The sequence below is a fragment of the Mus pahari genome, chromosome 9 (assembly GCF_900095145.1).
Source record: "Mus pahari chromosome 9, PAHARI_EIJ_v1.1, whole genome shotgun sequence".
Lineage (NCBI taxonomy): Eukaryota > Metazoa > Chordata > Mammalia > Rodentia > Muridae > Mus > Mus pahari.
The window spans coordinates 47,380,386-47,404,496 of NC_034598.1; the positions used below are offsets into that span (position 1 = coordinate 47,380,386).

Consider the following 24,111-nt stretch of genomic DNA (forward strand, 5'->3'; position numbering starts at 1 on the left):
TTAAATTTCATTTGAAAAACTTTTTTTGATCAAGGTCTTAAATGCTTCTTTTACTTGTTTGTTTCTAAGTGTGTAAATAAAAGGATTGAGCATCGGGGCAACAGAGGTGTTGAGCACAGCTATACCCTTAGTCAAAGTCACTCCTTCCTTTGCTGAAGTTTTGACATACATGAATATACAGCTTCCATAGGAAATGGACACAACAATCATGTGTGAGGAACAGGTAGAAAAGGCCTTTTTCCTTTGCTCAGCAGAGGGAATTCTTAGAATTGTCCTAAGGATGAATGAATAGGACAGAATCACTAATGTTAAGGTTACAATGAGGGTTAATACTGCTAAGAAGAATGCAAAGAGCTCTAGGAAGGCTGTGTCTGTGCAAGAGATGAGCAGTAAGGGAGAGGAGTCACAGGTGAAATGGTCAATGATGTTGGAATCACAGAAATCCAGTTGAAGGCCCATGATCGCAGGTGGAAAGATGATGAGAAATCCAGCCAGCCAAGAGCTCACAATGAGCTGCATGCAGACTCTACTGTTCATTATTGTGGTGTAATGCAAGGGCTTGCAGATAGCCACATAGCGGTCATAGGACATAGCAGTCAGGAGGAAAAATTCAGTTGCACCCAGGAGTATGAAGAAGAACTCCTGAGCCAGGCAAGAGCTGTAAGAGATGGTCATATCCCCAGTTACAATGCTCACAAGGAACCGAGGAATGGAAACCGTGGTAAATGAAATTTCTAGAAATGAGAAATTTCGAAGAAAAAAGTACATGGGTGTCTTGAGGTGTGAATCTATCAGAGTGAGGGTAATAATGGTCAGATTTCCAGTAATGCTCAAAATGTAAGTGATAAATAAAAATACAAAAATCACAATGTTTAGCTTTGGGTCATTTGTCAATCCCAAAAGAATAAACTCATTCACAGATGTTCGGTTTTTCATTTCTTCTTTTGTTCTGCCAGGTCTGTAATTGTGAAATGAATTAGAGAGTCAGGATAATTATAAATTATATTGGTGGTTAAACATTTTTGTGTCATCATACTATATGAAACTTGTAACAATATACAAGCTGAAACATTAAGTCATTCACCAAATTATACTGTTTTAAAAGTGAACATTACCTGCCACAAAATAATTACACATCTGGTGATTACCTTGAATCTACAGATATTTAGTATAAAAGTAATCACTTCTACTAAGTACATTGGTAGATGAAAACAGTGCCATGACAGGTCTTTACTATAGCACACGAGCAGAAATATTTGAAAAATAGATAAAATACTTAAAAGTGAAAATATTATTTTATTCTGTAAATTGTCTCAACAAAGGAATGCATTACTTTTTGTAAATCAAATATTTAAATGTTATTTGTCACTGTTAGAAAATGTTTAAAACTATTCTTAACTGTCTGAAGAAAGAGTGTCAGGACCACCAAAATTAACATTTGTATAACCCTAAAGAAACAAACTCAGAAATCTCCAAGTTTCAGAAACACTTATAGTGTTTTTAAATTATTTTCACTATATAGAAAAGATTTTAACAGTCAGATAAATAACTTAAGACAAAGAATAACTAGAGAATGGAAAGGGGAATAATAGAACTATAAAACATAGCTACAGAACAGAACAGAGACCTGCAATTTTCTAATGCCAAGTGGTCTTAGCTGAATAGATCAAACTCAAATGCTCAGTGGGTTTTTAACCAACTGTCAGTGTTTGATACCTTGTTTTGGACCATTGTTCACACTTCTCACCTATATCTACATTTTGTGATTTTCATACATAACAAACTTATACCATGTGTAGCTGAAATTTGGGGAGGTAATTTAGCTATACACAGTAACAGGAGCACACTGTGGGATGAATCCAAAGAAAATTTCTGAAGTAGAGGTCTGATAGGTGATATGACTGGGTGTTGGTAGAAACTGCTAAAAGCCAAGCCCTCCAAAGTAATATATTCTAAAAATTGTGGTTTTAGAAAGTTGAGAAATTCTTAGGTCCCAATAAGCAGCAATTTTCTCAGTGGGCACCCCAAGGTCAGTGTACACTATTTATAAAGTCTCAAAACAAAAAATCTTGTTTGTTTGTTTGCTCGCTTGCTTGTTTATATTGAGTAGAAATGTCTCTGGCTGAAACTTATGATTTAATAGTAAATCTAAAGGTTGTGGAAACAGAACAGGGAAGCTGACAAACAGAACAGGACTTCAGAGCCAGAAGTTATCCTATATTGGAATGTAGCTAAGACCCTCAAGAAGGATGAGCAAGAAGGAGGCTTGGGAAGAGTGAAGGGAAGAATGGAACAAATGAAGAGAAAAAGGACGAAGGCATGCACACTGTCACAATATTTGAGGCAATACTTACAGTTTAGAGGTAATAAAGCTGAGTAGGTGGTTTGCTCTCTAAGTGAAACTCTTCATTGGTAAGGAGGAAAAGACACAATGCATGAGTGAGAATCAAGAATCAACATCCTTGGGAGATGGAGTGCCATGTGACCCATGAGTAGAAATTGTTGAGATAGAATATCACCTGAAATTCTAAGTTGTAAACATAACAGCCAGTATCTGGTATCTCTTGTTTTCTAAAATTCCAAAACATAACAAAGTCCTTACCATGGATATTATGAAATCCTACAAATAACATATTTCCCCTTTGGCTTCCAGTAACTCTTGGAAAAGAAAGATAGCCTGTAATTACAGATTCTCCTTTTTACACTATTGTTAGAAAATGGTTTCTCTAAATATTCTTTCCAGAAGAAGCATTTCCATTTTACATTTTTACCTACTCCTTGAAACAGACACAAGGGATTCTTCCAGCAAAGCAAAGTTAAACTAACTCCCTTGAGTGATGATGTTGATGAGTATGCCCTAAAGCTAAGCTGAATAATTAGGTGAATTACAGGAATTATCGTTTGAAGCATCTATTATTGGAGAAATGTAGAATGCAAACAGTAATGAAGAAATAACACCGTGTGCTTTTATTTCATAGAGTTAATATTTATTAACAAAAACTTGCAAATATAATATAATCGAATTTCATATTAACATGTAACAAAACAAAAAATAGCAAGAGGAAATATCCACTGGGACATGTAGTGTGCCATATAATTATTTTCTTTGATAATAAAATCATACTGGATAATTTAGAAGATATACTTAATAGATATGCATATTGTCAAGAACTAGAGAAAATATTTTTACAACTCACAAAATTAGTACTCAAAATATTTTCTTATTATCTAATTTCTGTTAGAAAATAAATTTACATTTTTATATTATAATCCTCTGATTTTTTTCCCTCTGTTAGAAAATTTGGGGTCTGCTTTATTGCTGTGTGGCACTAGACTTTTTAATTAATGTTTGTTTGGTATGGATGCTGAATTTGAATTGTATTATTTATTCATAAAATTCCATTTACACTTATTTACACCATAGCTGCTAACTCCATTTAACCACAGATTCAGTTTATTTAATGCTACAATGAAGTGTATATTGCTCCTTTTCTTTATAAGGACAACAGAAGCTACTTATTGAAATTCTGCCCATCTTTGAAAATTATTAAAATATGAAGATCTGCAAAAGGGCTGAACGCATACTGAACATTTAACAACTTTATTCAAAATACATCGAGGAGCAAATGAGTCTACTGACTAGGTTTAATGTGTGCTTAGTAACCTACCACTGTATATTCTTTGATCTATTCTTATCTCCTTGTACAAAGCTCAAGTCCAATTGGATCAAGGACCTCCACATAAAATCAAATATGCTGAATCCAATAGAAGAAAAAGTGGGGAATAGCCTCAAACACATCAGCACAGGGGGGAAATTTCCTGAATAGAGCACCAAGGGCTCATGCTCTAAGATTAACAATTGACAAATAGGACCTCATAGAATTGGAAAGCTTCTATAAGGCAAAGGACACTGTCAATAGGACAAAACAGCAACCTACAGACTGATAAAAGATCTTTACCAAAACTACATATGATAGAGGGCTAATATCCAAAATATACAAAGAACTGAAGAAGTTAGACTCCAGAGAACCAAAACACCCTATTACAAATTGAGGTACAGAGCTAAACAGAGAATTCTCAACTGAGGAATCCTGAATGTCTGAGAAGCACTTAAAGAAATGTTCAACATCCTTAGTCATCAGGGAAATGCAAATCAAAATAACCCTTAGATTCCATCTCACACCAATCAGAATGGCTAACATCAAAAACACAATTGACAACAGCAGATGCTGATGAGAATTTGCAGAAAGAGGAAAACTCCTCCATTGCTGGTGGGGCTGCAAACCAGTACAACCACTTTGGAAATCAATCTGGCAGTTCCTCAGAAAATTAGAAATAGTTCTACCTGAAGACTTAACTATATTTGGCATCCAAAAGATGCTCCAACAAGTACACATGCTCCACTATGTTCATAGCAGCCTTATTTATAATAGTCAGAAGCTGGAAATAACCAAGATGTCCCTCACCAGAAGAATGGATACAGAAAAATTGATACATTTACACAATGGAATATTACTCCGGCATTAAAAACAATGATTTCATGAAATTCTCAGCCAAATGGATGGAACTAAAAAGTATACTGAGTGAGGTAACCCAGACACAAAATAAAATGCATGGTAAGTATTCACTGAAAAGTGGATATTAGCCCAAAAGTCCAGAATACCCAAGATACAAGCCACTAACCATATGGATCTTAAGAAGAAAGACCAAAATGCGGATTCTTCATAGAAGGGGGAACAAAACAATCACAAAGGGGAGAGGAAGGAAGGGACCTGAGAGGGAAAGAGGAAGGGGAGAGAAGAAAGTAGGCAGGGTCAAGTATTGGAAGGGACAGGAGAGAAGTACAGAGAGTCAAGAAATGGAGTAGACAATATGTAGCTGTGGGGGATGGGGAACTTGGGGTAGCCACTAGAAAGTCCTAGACCCCATAGAAGCAAGAGGCTCCCAGGACCCAACGGAGATTGTGGGGAGTGGGAGCAGCCAAAACAGCCAAGATGGCGCCCTGGCTCATTGCCAAGCCCTGCTTGCCAAGAACCTGAGCCTGTACACTTATACGATCCTGTGCTATCCACCTGATGAGTCACTGGCCTATCACCACACACCCTGCCTGCGTGCATGGCTTATGTTCAGAGCATGCTGAATGCTGATTGGATCAAGGAGAGTGGGGAGGGATGAGATCAGAGGATGGGTGGAGAAAAAAACTGAATGAGCCCCGAAATAAAGATGGAAGTTGCTGAAGACCTTCCTTGGCGTTCATGTCGTTCCCACCCCCACCCCCACCCCCGTCTCTGCTGGTCTGCCAGTTGGAGTTCAGGGTTTCAGCATCTGGTGGCCTGTATGGAGAACTTTTCTCCAGGAGCAGCTGGTACGAGAAAAAGGAGCTATGGGGGAGTTCCGTGGTAAGTAAGAGTAATCTAGGACTAGGAGAAGGTTCCCTGGTAGAGGGACGGAGTTAGGCCCCCAGGATTAAGATTAAGGGCTAAAAGTCTAGCCTCCAAAAGGGACAGAAAACCTCAGACCCAAAGCCAAAAAATGATTGATATAAAGCCATGGGATCCAACGCTTCAAAAGTGGAAGTAAAAACCACATTATTGCTGCTTCTCAAACGAAGTGGAGTTAAATTAAAAAATGAAACTCTAGACAATTTTTTGGAAACAATAATTAAAGAGGCACCCTGGTTTCTAGAAGAGGGCTATGTGAAGCCCCAATATTGGGAACAACTAGGTTGAGACTTGCAGGCAGCCAATTCGACTACCCTATTACCATTGGGCAAGCTACCCATTTGGAATTTAGTCAAATCTTGCCTGACAGGCAAGAGTGAAAAGTATGCTGCCAAGATAGAAAGAGGGGTAGAAGCATTAGAGGAAGTAAAAGAGGTTATGTCTCAACATGTTATCAGCAGAAAAGAAAGGAGGCTAAAAGACAGGCGAGTACTGATTAGAGTTCAGAGGAATCTTCAGATAGTGGAGATGAAGTAGCTAGCATAATATCTAAGTTGAGCCTTAATCAAGGAAGACTACCTGAGACCTTGGTGCCTCCCTTACCCTCACCTCCTCCTTATACGGGGGACAAGGGGAGTGAGGGGAAATGCAGTCGACATGCTTCGGTGTGGCGAAATCTGCCTCAAGAGGTTGGAGCCTTCCCAGTATTTCAAGACCAGCAAGGCCAGCGAAATCATGAGTCGTTAGAGTGGAAAACGATTCAAAAACTTAAAGAATCAGTAACTACTTACGGCACTCAAGCTCCCTTCACTGTAACTCAAGTGGAAAGATTGCAAAGATTCTGTATGGCTCCTTTTGATTGGCAGAATTTATGTAAGGCGGTCTTATCTGGAGGGGCCTACTTAAGTTGGAAGGCTGCATACCTTGAATACACTCTTGAANAGGCTGCCGTGAATGCCACCAATGGCCAGTCTGCTTGGAGCATAGACATGCTCATGGGGCAAGGAAATTTTGTGAACAACCAGACAGGATATCCTCTACAAGTATATNAACAAATTAATAATTGTGCCCTCAAGGCATGGAGAATGCTTTCCAAAACAGTAGATCTAGGATCAAGCTTGTCTAAAGTTATACAAGGGGAGAAAGAATCTTTCTCTGATTTTTTTAGCCAGGATGGTTGAGACTGCAAGTCGAGTCTTCCCAGATGTGGATGTAGCCATGCCACTCATCAAACAATTGGCCTATGAACAAGCAAACAAGGCTTGCAGGGATGCCACACGACCCTACAAAAATAAGACAATGGATGTCTGGATAAGAGTGTGTAGAGATGTCAAAGATACCCCTCTTACTAATCAAGGGTTGGCTGCAGCTATTTTAACAGGCATACAAGCTGGCCAAAGAGGTCAAGGAAACCAACCTACTGCCTGACTGGTGGATGCTTTTCCTGTGGCCAGGCTGGGCAACTACTGCAGCTCCCGTGAGGTGCCTGAAATTATGTCCACGATGTTGTAAAGGCAACCATTGGGCGGGGGACTGCCAATCCAAGTGGGATGTAGATGGTCGTCCCCTTGAGCCAGTCCAGACAGGAACCAAGACAAAAAATGGGCCATGGGGCTCTCTGCCCCAGGGCCCTCAAATATATGGAGCACTGCAGCAAACACCCACCCCACAGCCCATCCTGCAACAAGTACCCAGATGCCCTCGCATAAGGGTGCCCCCAGAAGAGCTACAACAAGAAGAACAGGAATGGACATCTGTGCCACCACTAGACTCATATTAACCCTGGAGATGGGGATGCAAGCAATTACTTCTGATTTTAAAGGTCCTATTCCAAAAGATACAGTGGGGCTATTATTAGGACACAGTCCAGCCACTTTTAGAGGACTAGTAGTACACCCTGGAGTAATTGATCCTGATTATGAGGGAGAGGTNAAGATTATGGTCTCATCCCCAAGAGGAGTGTCCGCAATCTCACCTGGAGATAGGACAGCACAAATNTTGTTACTCCCTAGCTATCATGCTCACTTTCCTACAAAAGGCCTTATCAGAGGAAAGAAGGTGTTTGGATCCATTGGGGACCCAGGAGTATGGTTCTTAGGGATTTAGGAGAGTGTCCCCTTTATAAATTAAAGATACAGGGAGTTACCATTGGGGGATTATTAGATTCTGGAGCTGATAGGAGCATTATTAAGGAAGCAGATTGGCCTTCAGCATGGCCTATTCAGCCCTCAGCTCATACTCTAAGGGGATTGGGGTTTGCTCAAGACCAAAATTGCAGTACAGTAATTCTACTGTGGGAAGGTGATGAAGGTCATAAAAGAAGTTTTCAACCTTCTGTATTGAGTATACCCATATCTTTGTGGGGTAGAGATGTCATGAAACAGATGGGAGTGAGGCTTATTACAGGGGGCAATTTTAGCCCACAAAGTGTGGCTATCATGAGTAAAATGAATTTTAGAGCAGGTAGAGGACTAGGGAAGTGTGAGGATGGCCGTACATCCCCCATCCCTGCAAAAGGCAATGAAGGAAGACATGAATTGGGTTTTTGCTAGGGGCCACTGAACAAATAGCCATCAAATGGAAAAATAACCTACCAGTGTGGGTACCTCAGTGGCCCCTACCTAAAGAAAAGTTACTTGTAGCTCACACCCTAGTCAAAGAGCAATTAGAAGCTGGTCATCTTAAAAAAAAAATCCATATCTCCATGGAATACATTCATTTTTGAGATAAAAAAAGAAGTCAGGTAAATGGAAACTTTTACATGGCCATTGACCTGTAAATGCTGCTATGGAGGTCATGGGCCCAGTACAGCTTGGCCTTCCCATGATATCTGCATTACCCAAGAGTTGGTCTACTATTTTAATAGATTTAAAAGATTGTTTTGGTTTTTTTTGTTTTGCTTTGTTTTTTACCGTTCCATTGCATCCAGATGATACAGACAAATTCGCTTTTACTCTACCATCCCTTAACCATGCCTCCCCTGATTCATGATACGAGTGGACAGTATTACCACAAGGGATGGCAAATAGTCCTACATTGTGTCAATTGTATGTAGATAAAGATTTAGCTTCTATATTAGACAGCAATTTCCTAAGATAATCATATATCATTATATGGATGATATATTAATTTGTGGTCAAACAAAAGAAGAATTACAGGATGTATACTATAATATGATGCAACAGTTAGAAAAATGGAAATTGGTTATGGCCCCTGAAAAGGTTCAATGTGGGGATGTAAAACAATATTTAGGAGCAAAATTAACTGATAATATGNTGGAACCTCTAAAGCTAACTTTGAGGTTAGATAAGTTACAAACTTTAAATGACTTTCAAAAATTATTAGGAGACATTAATTGGATGTGCCCATGTGGCAAAATTTCTAATGCAGAATTACAACCTCTGTTTGCAAACTTGAAAGGCAATTCGGATTTGCATTCTCCTAGACAATTGATCATGAAGGCTCGAGAATGTATAAAAAGGTAGAACAAAGTCTTGCTAAAGCTCAGATTGATCGTATAGATCTTTCCTTGCCTGTCTTATTCTGTGTTATTGCCACTGAGTATTCCCCCACAGGAGTCCTGTGGTAGAAAGGACCCTTAGGTTGGGTGTATTTACATCTTTCACCCACAAAGGTATTATCTTGGTACCCTGAAAGTGTGGCTCAATTGACTTTAAAGGGCATTAAAATGAGCCTGGGAGCATTTGGAAAACGACCTGAGGTGATAATTACACCCTACACACCTAGGCAAGTGCAAGTGTTGACAGCCACAAATGATGAGTGGGCAATTCTATGCACCAGTGTGACTGGCATATTTGATAATTACTAACCCTCTCACCCATGGATACAATTTATAATTCGCAATCCAAAGATTTTTCCAAAAATAACTAGAATTGAACCCATTGCTGGTGCGGTTAATGTGTTTACAGATGGATCGAAAGGAGGGGTAGGAATGGTTTATGTGGAAGGAGATGCCCCACGAGTTCATCTGTTCCCTTCTCAATCTGCACAAGTGATAGAATTACATGCTGTCCTACAAATGTTCCTAGAAATTGAAGAGGCCTTTAATTTGATTTCAGATAGCTTGTATGTGGTCCAAGCAGTTCAACAATTATAAAATGTAGGGTTAATTAAGGCAACATCCACTCTTTTTGACCTTTTGTCATCCTTACAAAAATGTATATGGGGTAAAAAACCCTTTTTGTATTATTCATTTTAGAGCCCACACTGGACTCCCTGAGCCATTGACAGAAGGCAATGCTATTGCAGATACGCACACGCATACAGTGTTCGCCTTTTTATCCGCCTCCCCTTTTGAGCTTGCCCAGGAGTCCCACACAAATTTTCATGTTAATGCAGAAACCCTGAAAAGAAAATCTAACATCACACGAGAACAAGCTCATGAAGTGGTATTGAAATGTGCCCATTGTGTTTCCCTGTTGCCTCAAAAGAGCATAGGGGTAAATCCCAGAGGACTTAACCCATTAGCAATCTGGCAAATGGACATTACCCATATTTCTGAATTTGGATCTTTAAAGTATGTCCATGTATCAGTGGATACCTGCTCAGGTGTCATTTTTGCCACTGCTCATGCAGGGGAAAAGGTGCAACACATTATTGCTCATTGCCTTCATGCCTTTGCTGTGTGGGGTATGCCGAGACAAATTAAAACAGATAATGGACCTGCCTATTCATCGCAAAAATCTTTACACTTTTGTCAAGCTTTGGGAATACATTTGATTCATGGCCTGCCCTACAATCCCCAGGGCCAAGGCATTGTGGAAAGAGCAAATGCAACTTTAAAATATGCTTTAATTAAACAAAAAGGGAGAATGGGAGTACAATTTAAGTCCCCCAAAGATAAATTAAATCTTATTCTTTTTATTCTTAATTTTTAAAATTTGGATTTTGATTGCCATTGTGCTGCAGATCGTCATTGCTCTCCACATGTTCCTAAATCTGTGTCTGTCCTATGAAAGGACATCCTTACTGGACAATGGAAAGGCCCTGATCAGGTTTTGGTATAGACACTGGGAGCAGTGTGCATCTTTCCACAGGATCAAGAAAATCCCCTTTGGGTGCCAGAGTGCTTGACATGACTGTGGAGAGATAAATCTACTGATAAGTATGGTGATGGCTCAGGGGAGAGAGTTATGGGGGATAGTGAAGGCCCTTCCCCTANCAGTTCCCCTGAGTGTTGATGCTGGTGTTTATCCCAGATTCTTTGCAACAAATAAATCCTTGCTACCCTCTGTAGCGGAGGAGGATGATATACAGCAATATGCCTTGTTTAATGTATCCTTGAAGGGGAGTCTGTGCTTTTCTGTGGAAAATATGGATATGGACATCCACAAAATAAGAGCGCACCCCCACAGCCGCTGCGGACAACAAGATGTAGAGGAGAGAGGGAATGGCCCTTCACTTGGATGGGACATCAAGATAGTAGGGTGGTTTGGGCTAATAATCACTATAGCCTTACTTTTTCTCCATGAATTTCCACTTTTGTAAATTTTAGCTTTTTAGGATTTAATTTTACTTATCAGAATCCCCATCAGGCTATTAGACCAAATCCTTTTAAAGTATGGCTGTTGTGTGGTATAGAAGGAGGTTGTACAGACATAGCCCCTATGGCTATAGTCAGAGGAGGAGTGAGTGCTAATTGTTCAGCACCCTGGAATGCTTCAGAGCAGTTTTAGACATCAGTTAGAGTGACTTGTAGTACTAAGGATAATTTGAATTGTAAACCTACTTCTGTATGTGTGGTACCTCCCTTTTTCTTTTTAGTTAGTAGTAGGACTAGCTCTTTTGAATTAGAATGCTCCAATATCATATGCTTTTTGTCTCAAAGCTGGAATGCTACTAGATCCCCCCTGGCGATGGTGACCAGAATACCCACAGCCATATCCTGGCCTCTGGAGGTACAAGAGGGTCAGTTGTCAGCGCTCTTAAGGAATAGGAGAGATTTTGGAATTACAGCTGCCATTGTTACAGCAGTGATGATCCAGGGGACCTTCAGCTTCCTTAAGGATTGGGGAGGGGTGACCTTCTGGGGATTTTTGCTGTGTGCTGTATGTGTTTGTATGCTGTGGTAGATGGTACGCATGCACGGAGGGCTCAGGCTGACCAACGACTGCTGATTCAAGCTATGGCAGCTATAGAGTCAGGTAATTTGCCCCATGTTTGGCTCAGTATGATGGATCATTAATACATGCTGGGTAAGTCTCTCACATGTGCATACCAACCTAAGACAGGTTGGTGAAAATGAGTTCTCCACACCAATGATGGGTAAGGATATAACATGGTTGAGGGCAAACTAAGACAGATGTGATCCCAGAGCCAAGTTAATTAAACAAAAAGGGGGAGATGTGGGGAGCAGGAGCAGCTGCAAGAGCCAAGATGGCACCCTGGCTCATTGCCAAGCCCCATGATCCCTGCTTACCAAGAACCTGAGCCTGCACACTTGTACGATCCTGTGCTGTCCACCTGATGAGTCACTGGCCTATCACTGTGCGCCCTGCCTGCATGCATGGCTCGTGTTCAGAGTGTGCTGAACACTGATGGAATCAAGGAGAGTGCGGAGGGATGAGATCAGAGGATGGATGGAGAAAAAACTGAATGAGTCCTGAGATAAAGATGGAAACTGCTGAAAACCTTCCTTGGTGTTCCTGTCGTTTTTTTTCCCCATCTCTGCTGGTCGGAGTTTGGGGTTGCTGCAGGAGATGACTTTAGCTGAAATATGTGACAAAAGGGAGATAGAACCGGTAGATATCACATCCAGTGGATAAGCATAGCCCCCAGTTGAGGGATGGGACTACCCACCCATCTCAAAACTGTTAACCCAGAAATGATCCTATCCAAAGGAAAGACAGGAACAAATTTGGAATAGAGACTGAAAGAAAGGGCATCCACCTTCTGCAGACACCAAACCCTGACACTATAGCTGAAGCCAAGAAGCACTTGCTGACAGCAGCCTGGTATGGCTGTTTCCTGAGAGGTTCTACCAGTACCTGACTAAGACTCATGCAGATACTCACAGCCAACCATTGTACTGAGCCTGGGAACCACAACTGAAGAGCTAGGGGAAGGACTGAAGGAGCTGAAGGCGATTGCAACCCCATAAGAAGAACAATATTAACTAACCAGACCACCCAGAGCTCCAAAAAGACCAAAGCACCAACCAAAGATTATACGAGGAGATATCTATGGTTCCAGATACATATGTAGCAGAGGATGGCCTTATCTGACATCAGTGGGAGGGGAGGCCCTTGGTCCTGTGGAATCTTGATGCTCCAGAGAAGGAAGATGCTACCAGTGAGGTAGGAGTGGATAAGTAGGTGGAGGAGCACCCTCATAGAGGCAAAGAGGAGGGGGCAGAGGGAGGAGGGGGATAGAGGGTTTCTAAAGGGATAACTGGAAAGAGTGATATCATTTGAAATGTAACGGAATAAAATGATTAATAAAAAGAAAGAAAAAAGGCAACAGAAGACCTAGCTATTCATTGTGAAGCCTCCCATATAGAATGTGAGGTCAGCATGGTTTTATGTGGATGCAAGTATGTGTGTATGCCTGTATGAATAAATATTCAGGAATGTTGTCTACTTAGGGAATGTCTGTGAGGATCCTACCTTTCACAAGATAACATTGTTTCTACCAAGCCACTTTGATTCTCTTGAGTACTCATATTCTAAAACGAAACAGTTCCAGGGAATGCTCTGACCCCCAGACTCAGAGGATATTACAATTTTCTCTCTGGTGACTCTCTAAGAGGGGGATGACTCAGGAGCACACAGGCTGCAGAAACAGCAAAGCAGCTGGGACAGGGAGGTGGGGCTGTTCTGAAGTCCTCTGTGCACTGGTCTTGGAGGGGAGAGATTGCCTCCAGGGAGTGCCAACACAGTCTTACAGACTCATAGGAGGAACAAACTCCAGCCAGAGACAGCAAGAATATCTAACACCAGAGATTATCAGATAGCAAAAGGCAAACACAAGAATCTTACCAACAGAAACCAAGACTACTTGGCATCACCAGAACCCAGTACTCCCACCACAGCAAGTCCTGGATAACCCAGAACACTGGAAAAGCAAGATGTAGATTTAAAATCACATGTGACACTGATAGAGGATTACAAGGACATAAATAACTCCCTTACAGAAATACAGGAGAACACGGGTAAACAGGTAGAAGCCCTTAAATAGGAAACACAAAAATCCCTTAAAGAGTTAGAGGAAAACACAACTAAACAGGTGAAGGAATTGAACAATGCCATTCAAGATCTAAAAATTGAAGTAGAAACAATAATTAAATCACAAAGGGAGACAATTCTGGAGATAGAAATCCTAGGAAAGAAATCAGGAGCCATAGATGCAAGCATCACCAACAGAATACAAGACATAGAAGAGAGAATCTCAGGTGGAGAAGATTCCATAGAAAACATTGACACAACAATCAAAGAAAATGCAAAATTTAAACCGACCCTAACCCAAAACATCCAGGAAATTCAGGACACAATGAGCAGACCAAAACTAAGGATAATAGGTATAGATGAGAATGAAGATTTTCAGCTTGAAGGGCCAGTAAATATCTTCAACAAAATTATAGAAGAAAACATCCCTAACCTAAAGAAAGAGATGCCCATGAACATACAAGAAGCCAACAGAACTCCAAATAGTTTGGACCAGAAAAGAAATTCCTTCCAACACATAATAATCAGAACAACAAATGCACTAAATAAAGATAAAATGTTAAAAGCAGTAAGGGAAAAAGGTCAAGTAACATATAAAGGCAGACCTATCAGAATTACACCAGACTTCTCACCAGAGGCTATGAAAGCCAGAAGATCCTGGACAGATGTTATACAGACCCTAAGAGAACACAAATGCCATTACAGGCTACTATACCCAGCAAAACTCAATTACCATAGATGGAGAAACAAAAGTATTCCATGACAAAACCAAATTCACACAAAATCTTTCCACAAATCCAGCCCTTCAAAAAAAATAATAAAGTGAAAACTCCAACACAAAGAGGGAAATGGCACCCTAGAAAAAGCAAGAAAGTAATCCTTCAACAAACCTTAAAAAAGATAGCCACAAGAACAAAATTCCAAGTCTAACAACAAAAATAACAGGAAGTAACAATTACTTTTCCTTACTATCTCTTAATATCAATGGACTCAATTCCCCCAATAAAAAGACATAGACTAATACACTGGCTACATAAACAGGACCCAACATTTTGCTGCATAGAGGAAGCACACCTCAGTGATAAAGACAGACACTACCTCAAAGTAACAGGTTGGAAAATAATTTTCGAAGCAAATAGTCTGAAAAATCAAGCGGGAGTAGCCTTTCTAATATCAAATAAAATCGACTTTCAACCTAAAGTAAACAAAAAAGACAAGGAGGGGCACTTCCTACTCATCAAAGATAAAATCTACCAAGATGAACTCTCAATTCTAAATATCTATGCTCCAAATGCAAGGGCAGCCATATTCATTAANGAAACTTTAGTAAATCTCAAAGCACACATTGCACCTCACACAATAATAGTGGGAAAATTCGACACCCCACTCTCAACAATGGACAGATCCTGGAAACAGAAACTAAACAGAGACACATGTTATGAAATAAATGGATTTAACAGAAGTTATGAAACAAGTGGATTTAACAGATATCTATAGAACATTTTATCCCAAAACAAAAGGATATACCTTCCTCTCACTACATCCTGGTACCTTATCCGAAACTGACCATATAATTGGTCACAAAACAGGCCTCAACAGATACAAGAAGATTGAAATAGTACCATGCATCCTATCACATCACCATGGACTCAGGCATATCTTTAATAACAACATAAATAATAGAAAGCCAACGTTGACATGGAAGCTGAACAACACTCTACTCAATGATAACTTGAACAAGGAAGAAATAAAGAAATTAAAGACTTTTTAGAATTTAATGAAAATAAAGCCACAACATACCCAAACTTATGGGACACAAAGTAAGCAGTCCTAAGAGGAAAACTCACAGCTCTGAGTGCCGCCAAAAAGAAACTTGATAGAGCATACACTAGCAGCTTGACAGCACACCTAAAGCAAAAAGAAACAAATTCACCCAGGAGGAGTAGAGGGCAGGAAATTATCAAACTCAGGGCTGAAATAAACCAAGTGGAAACAAAAAGAACAATACAAACAATCAACCAAACCAGGAGCTATTTCTTTGAGAAAACAACAAAATAGATAAACCCTTTGCCAGACTAACTAGAGGGCACAGGGACAGTATTCTAATTAACAAAATCAGAAATGAAAATGGAGGTATAACAACAGAATCTGTGGAAATCCAAAAAATCATCATATCATTCTTCAAAAGCCTATACTGAAAAAAATTGGGAAATCTGGATGAAATAGATAATTTTCTAGGCAAATACCAGGTACCAAAGTTAAATCAGGATCAGATAAATGATCTAAACAGTCCCATATCCCCTAGAGAAATAGAAACAGTCATTAATAGTTCCTGACCCAAAAGAGCCCAGAACCAGATAGGTTTAGTACAGAGTTCTATCAGACCTTCAAAGAAGACCTAATATCAATACTCCTCAAACTATTCCACTAAATAGAAACAGAAGGTACTCTACCTAATTTGTTCTATGAAGCCACAATTACTCTGATACCTAAACCACACAAAGACCCAACAAAGAGAGAGAACTTCAGACCAATTTCCCTTATGAATATCGATGCAAAAATACTCAATAAAATTCTTGAAAACCAAATCCAAGAACACATCAAAATGATCATCCATCATGACCAAGTAGGCTTCATCCCAGGGATGCAGAGATGGCTCAACATATGGAAATCCATCAACATAATCCAATATATAAACAAACTCAAAGAAGAAAACCACATGATCATCTCTTTAGATGCTAAGAAAGCATTTGAAAAATCCAATACCCCTTCATGATAAAACTCTTGGAAAGATCAGGAATCCAAAAAAAAGCAAATTGTAGATTCAATGCAATCCCCATCAAAATTCCAACTCAATTTTTCACCAAGTTAGAAAGGGCAATTTGCAAATTCATCTGGAATAACAACAACAACAACAACAAAAATCACCATCACTTACCTCAAGATGTACTGCAGAGCAATTTGATAAAAAAAAAATCTGCATGGTACTGGTACAGTGACAGACAGGTAGATGAACCCACACACCTATGGTCACTTGATCTTTGACAAAGGAGCTAAAACCATTTAGTGGAAAAAAAGACAGCATTTTCAACAAATAGTGCTGGCTCAACTGGCATTATCATGTAGAAGAACGAGAATTGATCTATTCTTATCTCCTTGTACAAAGCTCAAGTCCAAGTGAATCAAGAGACTCCACATAAACCAGAGACACTGATATTTTTAGAGGAGAAAGTGGGGAAGAGTCTTGAAGATATGGCCACAGGGAAAAAATTCCTGAACAGAACACCAATGGCTTGTGCTGTAAGATCGAGAATTGACAAATGGCGCCTCATAAAATTGCAAAGCTTCTGTAAGGCAAAGGACACTGTCAATAAGACAAAATGACAACCAAAAGATTGGGAAAAGATATTTACCAATCCTAAATCCATCCAATAGAGGGATAATATCCAATATATTCAAAGAACTCAAGAAGTTAGACTCCAGAGAATCAAATATCCCTATTAAAAACTGGATACAGAACTATACAAAAATTCCCAATTGAGGAATACTGAATGGATGAGAAGCACCTAAAAAAATGTTCAACATCATTAGTCACCAGGGAAATGCAAATCAAAACAACCCTGAGATTCCACCTCACACCAGTCAGAATGGCTAAGATCAAAAATTCAGGTGACAGCAGATGCTGGCAAGGACATGGAGAAAGAGGAACATTCCTCCATTGCTGGTGGGATTGCAAGATGGTAAAACCACTCTGGAAATCAGTCTGGCCGTTCCTCAGAAAATTGGACATAGTACTACCAGAAGATCCAGCAATACCTCTCATGGGCATATACCCGCAAGATCCTCCAACTTGTAATAAGGACACATGATCCACTTTGTTCATAGTAGCCTTATTTATAATAGCCAGAAGCTGGGAAGAACCCAGATGTCCCTCAACAGGGAATGAATACAGAAAATGTGGTACATTTACAAAATGATGTACTACACAGCTATAAAGAACAATGAATTTATGAAATTCTTAGGCAAATAGATGGATCTGGAGGATATTGTCCTGAGTGAGGTAACCCAAGCACAAAAGAACACAAATGATATGCACTCACTGATAAGTTAATATGAGCTCAGAATACCCAAGATACAATTTGCAAAACACAGAAAACTCAAGAAAAAGGAAGACCAAAGTGTGGATACTTCGATCATTCTTAGAAGGGGGAACAAAATGCCCATGGAAGGAGTTACAGAGACAAACTGTGGAGCCATCCCATATACAAACACCAAAACCAGACACTATTGTGGATGCCTAGAAGTGCTTGCTGACAGGAACCTGATATAGCTGTCTCCTGAGAGGCTCTGCCAGTACCTGACAAATGCAGACATGGATGCTCACTTCCATCCATTGGACAGAGCACAGGGTCTCCAAGGAAGGAGCTAGAGAAAGTACACCAGGAGCTGAAGGGGTTTGCAGCCACATAGGAGGAACAACAATGTGAATCAACCAGTACCCCCAAGCTGCCTAAAATTAAACCACCAATCAAAGAAAATACATGGTGGGACTCATGGCTCCAGCTGCATATGTAGCAGAGGATGGCCTAGTTGGTCATCAATGGGAGGAGAGACCCTTGGTCCTGTGAAGGTTCTATGTCTTAGTATAGAGGAATGCCAGAGCCAGGATTTGGGAGTGGGTGGATTGATGAACAGGGGGAAGGAGGAAGGAATAGGGGGTTTTCGGAGGGGAAACTAGGAAAGGGGATAGCATTTGAAATGTAAATAAAGAAAATATGTATTGAAAAAAACCCGGAATTCTTATTTGCATATGTAAATTTTGTGTTGTATGATGGGGGAGAGGGAGTAAGTGGTGTAAAGGAGAGGGAGAGGGAGAGAGAGGGGGGGAGAGAGTTAGGTAATGATACTTTGTGTAATAGAAACAACAAATGTTCTACAATATTTTTAGAGCAAGAGTTCATTAATTACATGTGTTGAACCAACCCTGTGTTTCAGGGTTAAAACTATCTTGGTTATGATGGATATTCTTTTTAACACATATCTACACTCTGTATATAGTTTGATGTTCTCTCACATTCTCTCTCTCTCTCTCTCTCTCTCTCTCTCTCTCTCTCTCTGGTGTGTGTGTGTGTGTGTGTGTGTGTGTGTGTGTGTGTGTGTGTGTGTGTGGTGTATTTTGTCTTTACCTGATTTTGGTAAAGAGTGATAGATTAGAGTGATACTAACTTCATAGAAGAAGTATAGAGTGCTCCTCTTGTATCTGTTTGCATAATTAAAGAAGGATTAGCTATAGATATTCACTTAATGTCTGGAAGAATCTTCAATGAATCATAAGGCACTGATACGAATTACTCTAATAATAATGTCTTCTTGACTAACTTCTCTTTTGATTACAATGAAGTGTCTCTCTGTTTTTTTTCTGGTTAATTTTAGATTGAAATCTATTTTGTCAGATATTAGGATATCAATGCTTGCTTGCTTACTGGTTGCATTTAAGTAGAGTACATTTGTCCAACTTTTACTCTGAGACATTACCTATCTTTAAAGCTAAGGTATATTTCTTGTAGACCTCAGGCAATCAGATTTTACTTTTTTGATCCATTCAGTTAGTATCTGTGTTTTAATTTGAGAATTGAGGCCATTGACATTTAAAGTTATTGTTGAAATATGTGTGTTAATTGTAACCATTGTGTTGTTGATTTTTGGTGGTGTTTGTGTTCTCAGTGGTATTTTGTATTTTAGTAGTTATGGTTTTGTAGTTCTTTCTATAGTCTCTCTGCTAAGTACACTCCTCTGTTCATCTCCAAATAATACTTATTTCCTTTTTTGTTTTGTTGGATGTAAATTTTTCTTAGGAAGTCTATGTCATGGAAAGTTCTTTATTTTTTAATCATGGCAGATAGTTTAACTGGCTACATTAATCTAGTTGACCACCATGGTCTTTTAGAACTTGGACTAAAGATGGTTAAAGGGGTACAAGTTGGAAAGGAAGTCAAGATATCACTATTTGCAGATGATAGGATAGTATACTTAAGAGACTTCAAAAATTGTACCAGAAAGTTTCTACAGCTGATAAACAACTTCAGCAAAGTGGCTGGATATATAATTAACTCAAACAGCTTGTTTCCTAATAAACTTTAAAAGCCAGAAGATCAATGAATTATTATCATGTAGATTTCTTTTGTTAGTTCTATGTTTGATATGGACAGGGTAGATTGGAGTAGAAGAGGGGATGAGTGAGCCAGTTTGGACCAAGCCAGTTGTTGAATATATCTTAAATAGAATGAAATCAGGTAAACATCATGAATTGGTTTGATGGGCAGGTTATGCATCCTAGTCCAAACCTGAAGTATTGTACTTAACCTGGGGCTTAGGAGGGATTTTGGAAGGGTGGATTAAGCAGAATCAATCTGATAGCCTCCGAAGTAGAATGTACAAAATCTGGGTGCAAAATTCTAAACATAGGTTGCAGTACAGGTGTGATTAGTAGACTAGGTCACTGTATGTGGGACCCTAGCTACATCTGAGGGCTTGGAAATGAGTCATGGAAGATCATAATGATTCCCCTGACTAGACCCTTGAGAAGCATCAAAATTATAAGATTTAAGCTTTTATTTTCTCCCTTTGTTCCCTTGGCCATAATCCAAATTCACTGACATAAATCTAAATTCTTATTTTTCTGATTTGTAATATTGAGATGTCTTTGAAATTATTCACATCTTTTTGTGTCGCTATATTTTGTCTTATTTCTTTGGCATTTAAGATTTGGAATTATTTTTATTTTATTTTCCATACAATATATGATATATATGATCATAATCTTCCACCCAACTACTCTTACATCTTCCCCACCTCTTATCCATCAAACTTCATGTTCTTCTTCTCTTTCTCCCGTTCTTAATTCCCCCAAACTAAACAAAAGCAATATACAAAACCAAACAATACAAAAAATTTTGAAACAAAGCCAAAAGCACATGTGAAGCTTTTAGATGTGTCAGGTATGGATCCATTTCATAGAGTGTGCCTTAAATCCAATTTTATAAAATGGTTGGTTACTTCCATAATATTTGTGCCACTATTGCACGTCTTGACGCACATTGCTACTATAGGTCATAAGATTTTTAGATAATGATGATTAGTTTTCTTTTTGGTAGTATGTGGAATACCTTCCAGAACCATGAATGTTAGTACGTAGGGATGATAGCTTTTAGTTTGCTACCAGCTTTATTTCAGCATATTCAATGACATAAGTAAGTAGTATCTTTAGCAATAGAACCTCACCATCAGGCTGTTGGGGGTAACCAATAGACTTGTCAATAGCCTATGATGTTGAGGGGGAAATTATGGAATCCCTTTGGAGAAGATTCAACAAGATATAACTCATTCCTGGCACTGGAAGTTTTATTTAGTAGCATAATGTGTCTAACTGGGGCATTGTGTCCCTCATTATTTGATATTCCATTCATATAAATTAAATATAAATTTAATTCATATAAATTAAATTAATTCCATTCATATAAGTTAAATTCCTTTCATATATACAATTTAGGAGGCTTCTATAGCAGTAGGTTTCCATATGACATGCCACTTTCTTTCCCATTTAATCCTATTCTTATTTCCCATTTATTTCTTTATAATGCTAAAGAATGAGTTCCATAAGGATACTATCCTGGTGAAATATTGGATGTCATTGCGAAGATTAAATCTGAAAGGAGATAATAGAGAATCTGTTTTATCACAACTTCTAGCTCTTTGATATAAATGCAATTCTCTTTACAGAGTCACTGAAAGCCTGTTTCACTTGCTTGTTCCTTAAGGTATAAATGAAGGGATTCAATAGAGGTGCAACAGAAGTAGTGAGGACTGAAACTCCTTTATTTATGGCCACTTCATCCTTGGCTGATGGCTTGATGTAGATGAAGATGCAGCTTCCGTAGGTGATGGAAACAACAATCATATGGGATGAGCAGGTGGAAAAGGCCTTTTTTCTTTGCTGTGCAGAAGGGAACCTCAGTATTGTTCTGATGATGTATGTATAGGATAGAATCACACAGATTAGGGTAATAATGAGTGCAAAGACAGCCACAAGTATAACCATCTGTTCTATTACCCATGTGTCTGAGCATGAGCTCTTCAGAAGGGGGCCTGCATCACAGCTGAAATGATCAATGGCATTGGAGTCACAGAAGTCAAGTTGGAGGCCCAAGATAAGAGGTGGGGTGATAATCATTAAGCCAGACACCCAACATATGATAACTAGTAAGGTACACACTCTGGGGTTCATAATGGTCATATAATGAAGGGGTTTACAGATGGCCACATAACGATCATAGGACATAGCTGCCAAGAGGAAAAATTCAGTTGCTCCAAAGAGAATAACAAAGAATATTTGACTTGCACAAGCATTATAGGTAATGGTATTGTCTCCACTTGATATACTGTATAGAAATCTAGGAATACAGACAGTGGTAAAGGAAACTTCTAGGAAAGAAAAATTTCTGAGGAAAAAGTACATGGGTGTTTTAAGATGGGGATCCACCCACGTGAGGATGATGATAATCAGGTTTCCTGTTATACTCAGCATGTATGTAAGAAGTAGGAAGATAAAAAGCAAAACTTGAAGTTGTGGGTCATCTGTTAGTCCCAGAAGGATGAAGGTCGTTATTGACGAGTGGTTTCTCATTACTGATCTTTAAAATCAAGATTTTATAAAGTCACAGTTAGTGAAAATCTAAAAAAGGAATGTGGATACAGATACCAACAAGCCAGCCTATATTTATTTTCTAAGTTTATATCATAGTAAGTGTTGTCATTGCCTGAATTTCCAAATGAGCAGTGAAATTTTTCTTAAGGACTCTCATTGTAAAAGAACCATTTCTAAAGAATTATCTGTTACTCTTAAGGATGTTCAGATGTAGTTAATTCTTATGTAGATAGGACTTACAAATAATGCCACCCAACAAGCACACAGAACATTATAGTAAGACCAATTCTGGATATTGGATACATATAGATATCTAACACAAATTTGTTTCAACTGTTACTACCTCGATATTGATTTAAGTATAAAATTTTTCTCTCCTGGAAAAAAATTAAGCAACAGAGATGACAGATTTCCTTGAATTTGCAAGATAATTGGGCCACACCTATTTTATCTATAGTGAAAATGCAATGTTCAGCACACTTGTGGAATGAATATATTTATATGCTTTTGTTATATATTTTTATTAGTGGATTATGGTCATTTACTTCAAATACCTAAAATCCATAGTGCATTTTACTATCATTTATTAGATATTTCTCGACTGTGCCATATTTTCGGATCGTCTCATTTTTTTTTGAAAATACAAGTGATCTGATGGAGAGGAAAGGAAAACATGAAAGCATGGAGCTCCTTGGAAAGTGGAGGTAAGTGAGTAAAATAACAATATGGATTCCTGAAAACTCCACAAGGTATCATACTATTAACCATTTACCTAAAAACCCATAATGCATGTACTTCAGTTTATAAATATACAAACATAATTTAAATAAACTTTTCTCATCTGAGCTAATGGTGCTCTGCAAGAGTCAAAGACCACATAACAAAAATTCTTAAACCAGACATGAGAAGCCTTCTTTTCAGTTGTTGACAAGCTTTCACAATTTGATTAATTGCATGAATGACTAAAACTTAAATTTTATTTTAAACTTTTAAAAGTATATTCAAATAGTCCTCATAGGTAAAAGGCTCCTATTGCAATGTTAGGAAGATTTGAACTGATGTTAAATCCAAAGTAGTGTTTTTGAAAAAATAAAAATATTAATCTTTTAATTTACTTTCCTACCTATGTTCTAAAACATGGTACTCTCTGTCATACCAATATTTCCACCAACTTTATGATTACAATTAGAAAGTAATTAGTTAAATATACTTTTCATAGAGTATTGATTCTATACTTTACACCAGTATTTGAATGTTTACTTAACTGTTCATTTTTTCACTATTCAATATCTACTTCAGTGATTAGTGTTTCTGGAAATAAAAATTCTTTACATAGAGATAAGTAAACAAACCTATTTTGAATGATGGAAAATAATGTCATCCTGTACACATTGTTCAAAAAGTAATAGATTCTGAAAAGTTGTTATTCAGTTTTTTGTTATCTTGTTTTACCTCACCACTATAAACTAACAATGTGTCAAAAATATTATTATAGTCTAAATATTCAATTATCTATCACTTTTTAAGGTTAAAGTCACAACCCTGCTATTTTAGTGAATCATAGTCTTCGCCAGTGACTGGGAATCAGTTATAGCATTCACTATGAAATAACTGGTAAAAGTTTAGGTTTTTAGGAAGGTTACTTTATTTATTTATTTATTTATTTATTTATTTATTTATTTAGTGTACCTGGTATGACTTAAGAAGTGTAATCATACTTAAATATGTTGCAATACAAGATAGCTCAGATTATTGGAATCAGAGAGTAGAAATATATTCTGAC

At 38.4% G+C, this 24,111-nt stretch overlaps 2 protein-coding genes across 2 annotated transcripts; both read right to left on the minus strand.

The window, feature by feature from the left end:
• On the minus strand, positions 1–6,791 carry LOC110326257 (olfactory receptor 6C76-like). The gene is made up of 2 exons (XM_021204512.1): positions 6,782–6,791; positions 1–938 (listed from the first exon to the last, which is right to left on the minus strand). The coding sequence occupies exon 2, from the start codon at positions 934–936 to the stop codon at positions 1–3; it is 936 nt and encodes a 311-aa protein (XP_021060171.1). The 5' UTR covers positions 937–938; positions 6,782–6,791.
• Positions 6,792–21,368: 14,577 nt separating this feature from the next.
• Positions 21,369–22,307, minus strand: LOC110326376 (olfactory receptor 6C2). Its single transcript, XM_021204763.1, has one exon. The coding sequence runs from the start codon at positions 22,305–22,307 to the stop codon at positions 21,369–21,371; it is 939 nt and encodes a 312-aa protein (XP_021060422.1).
• Between the last annotated feature and the right edge of the window lie 1,804 nt (positions 22,308–24,111).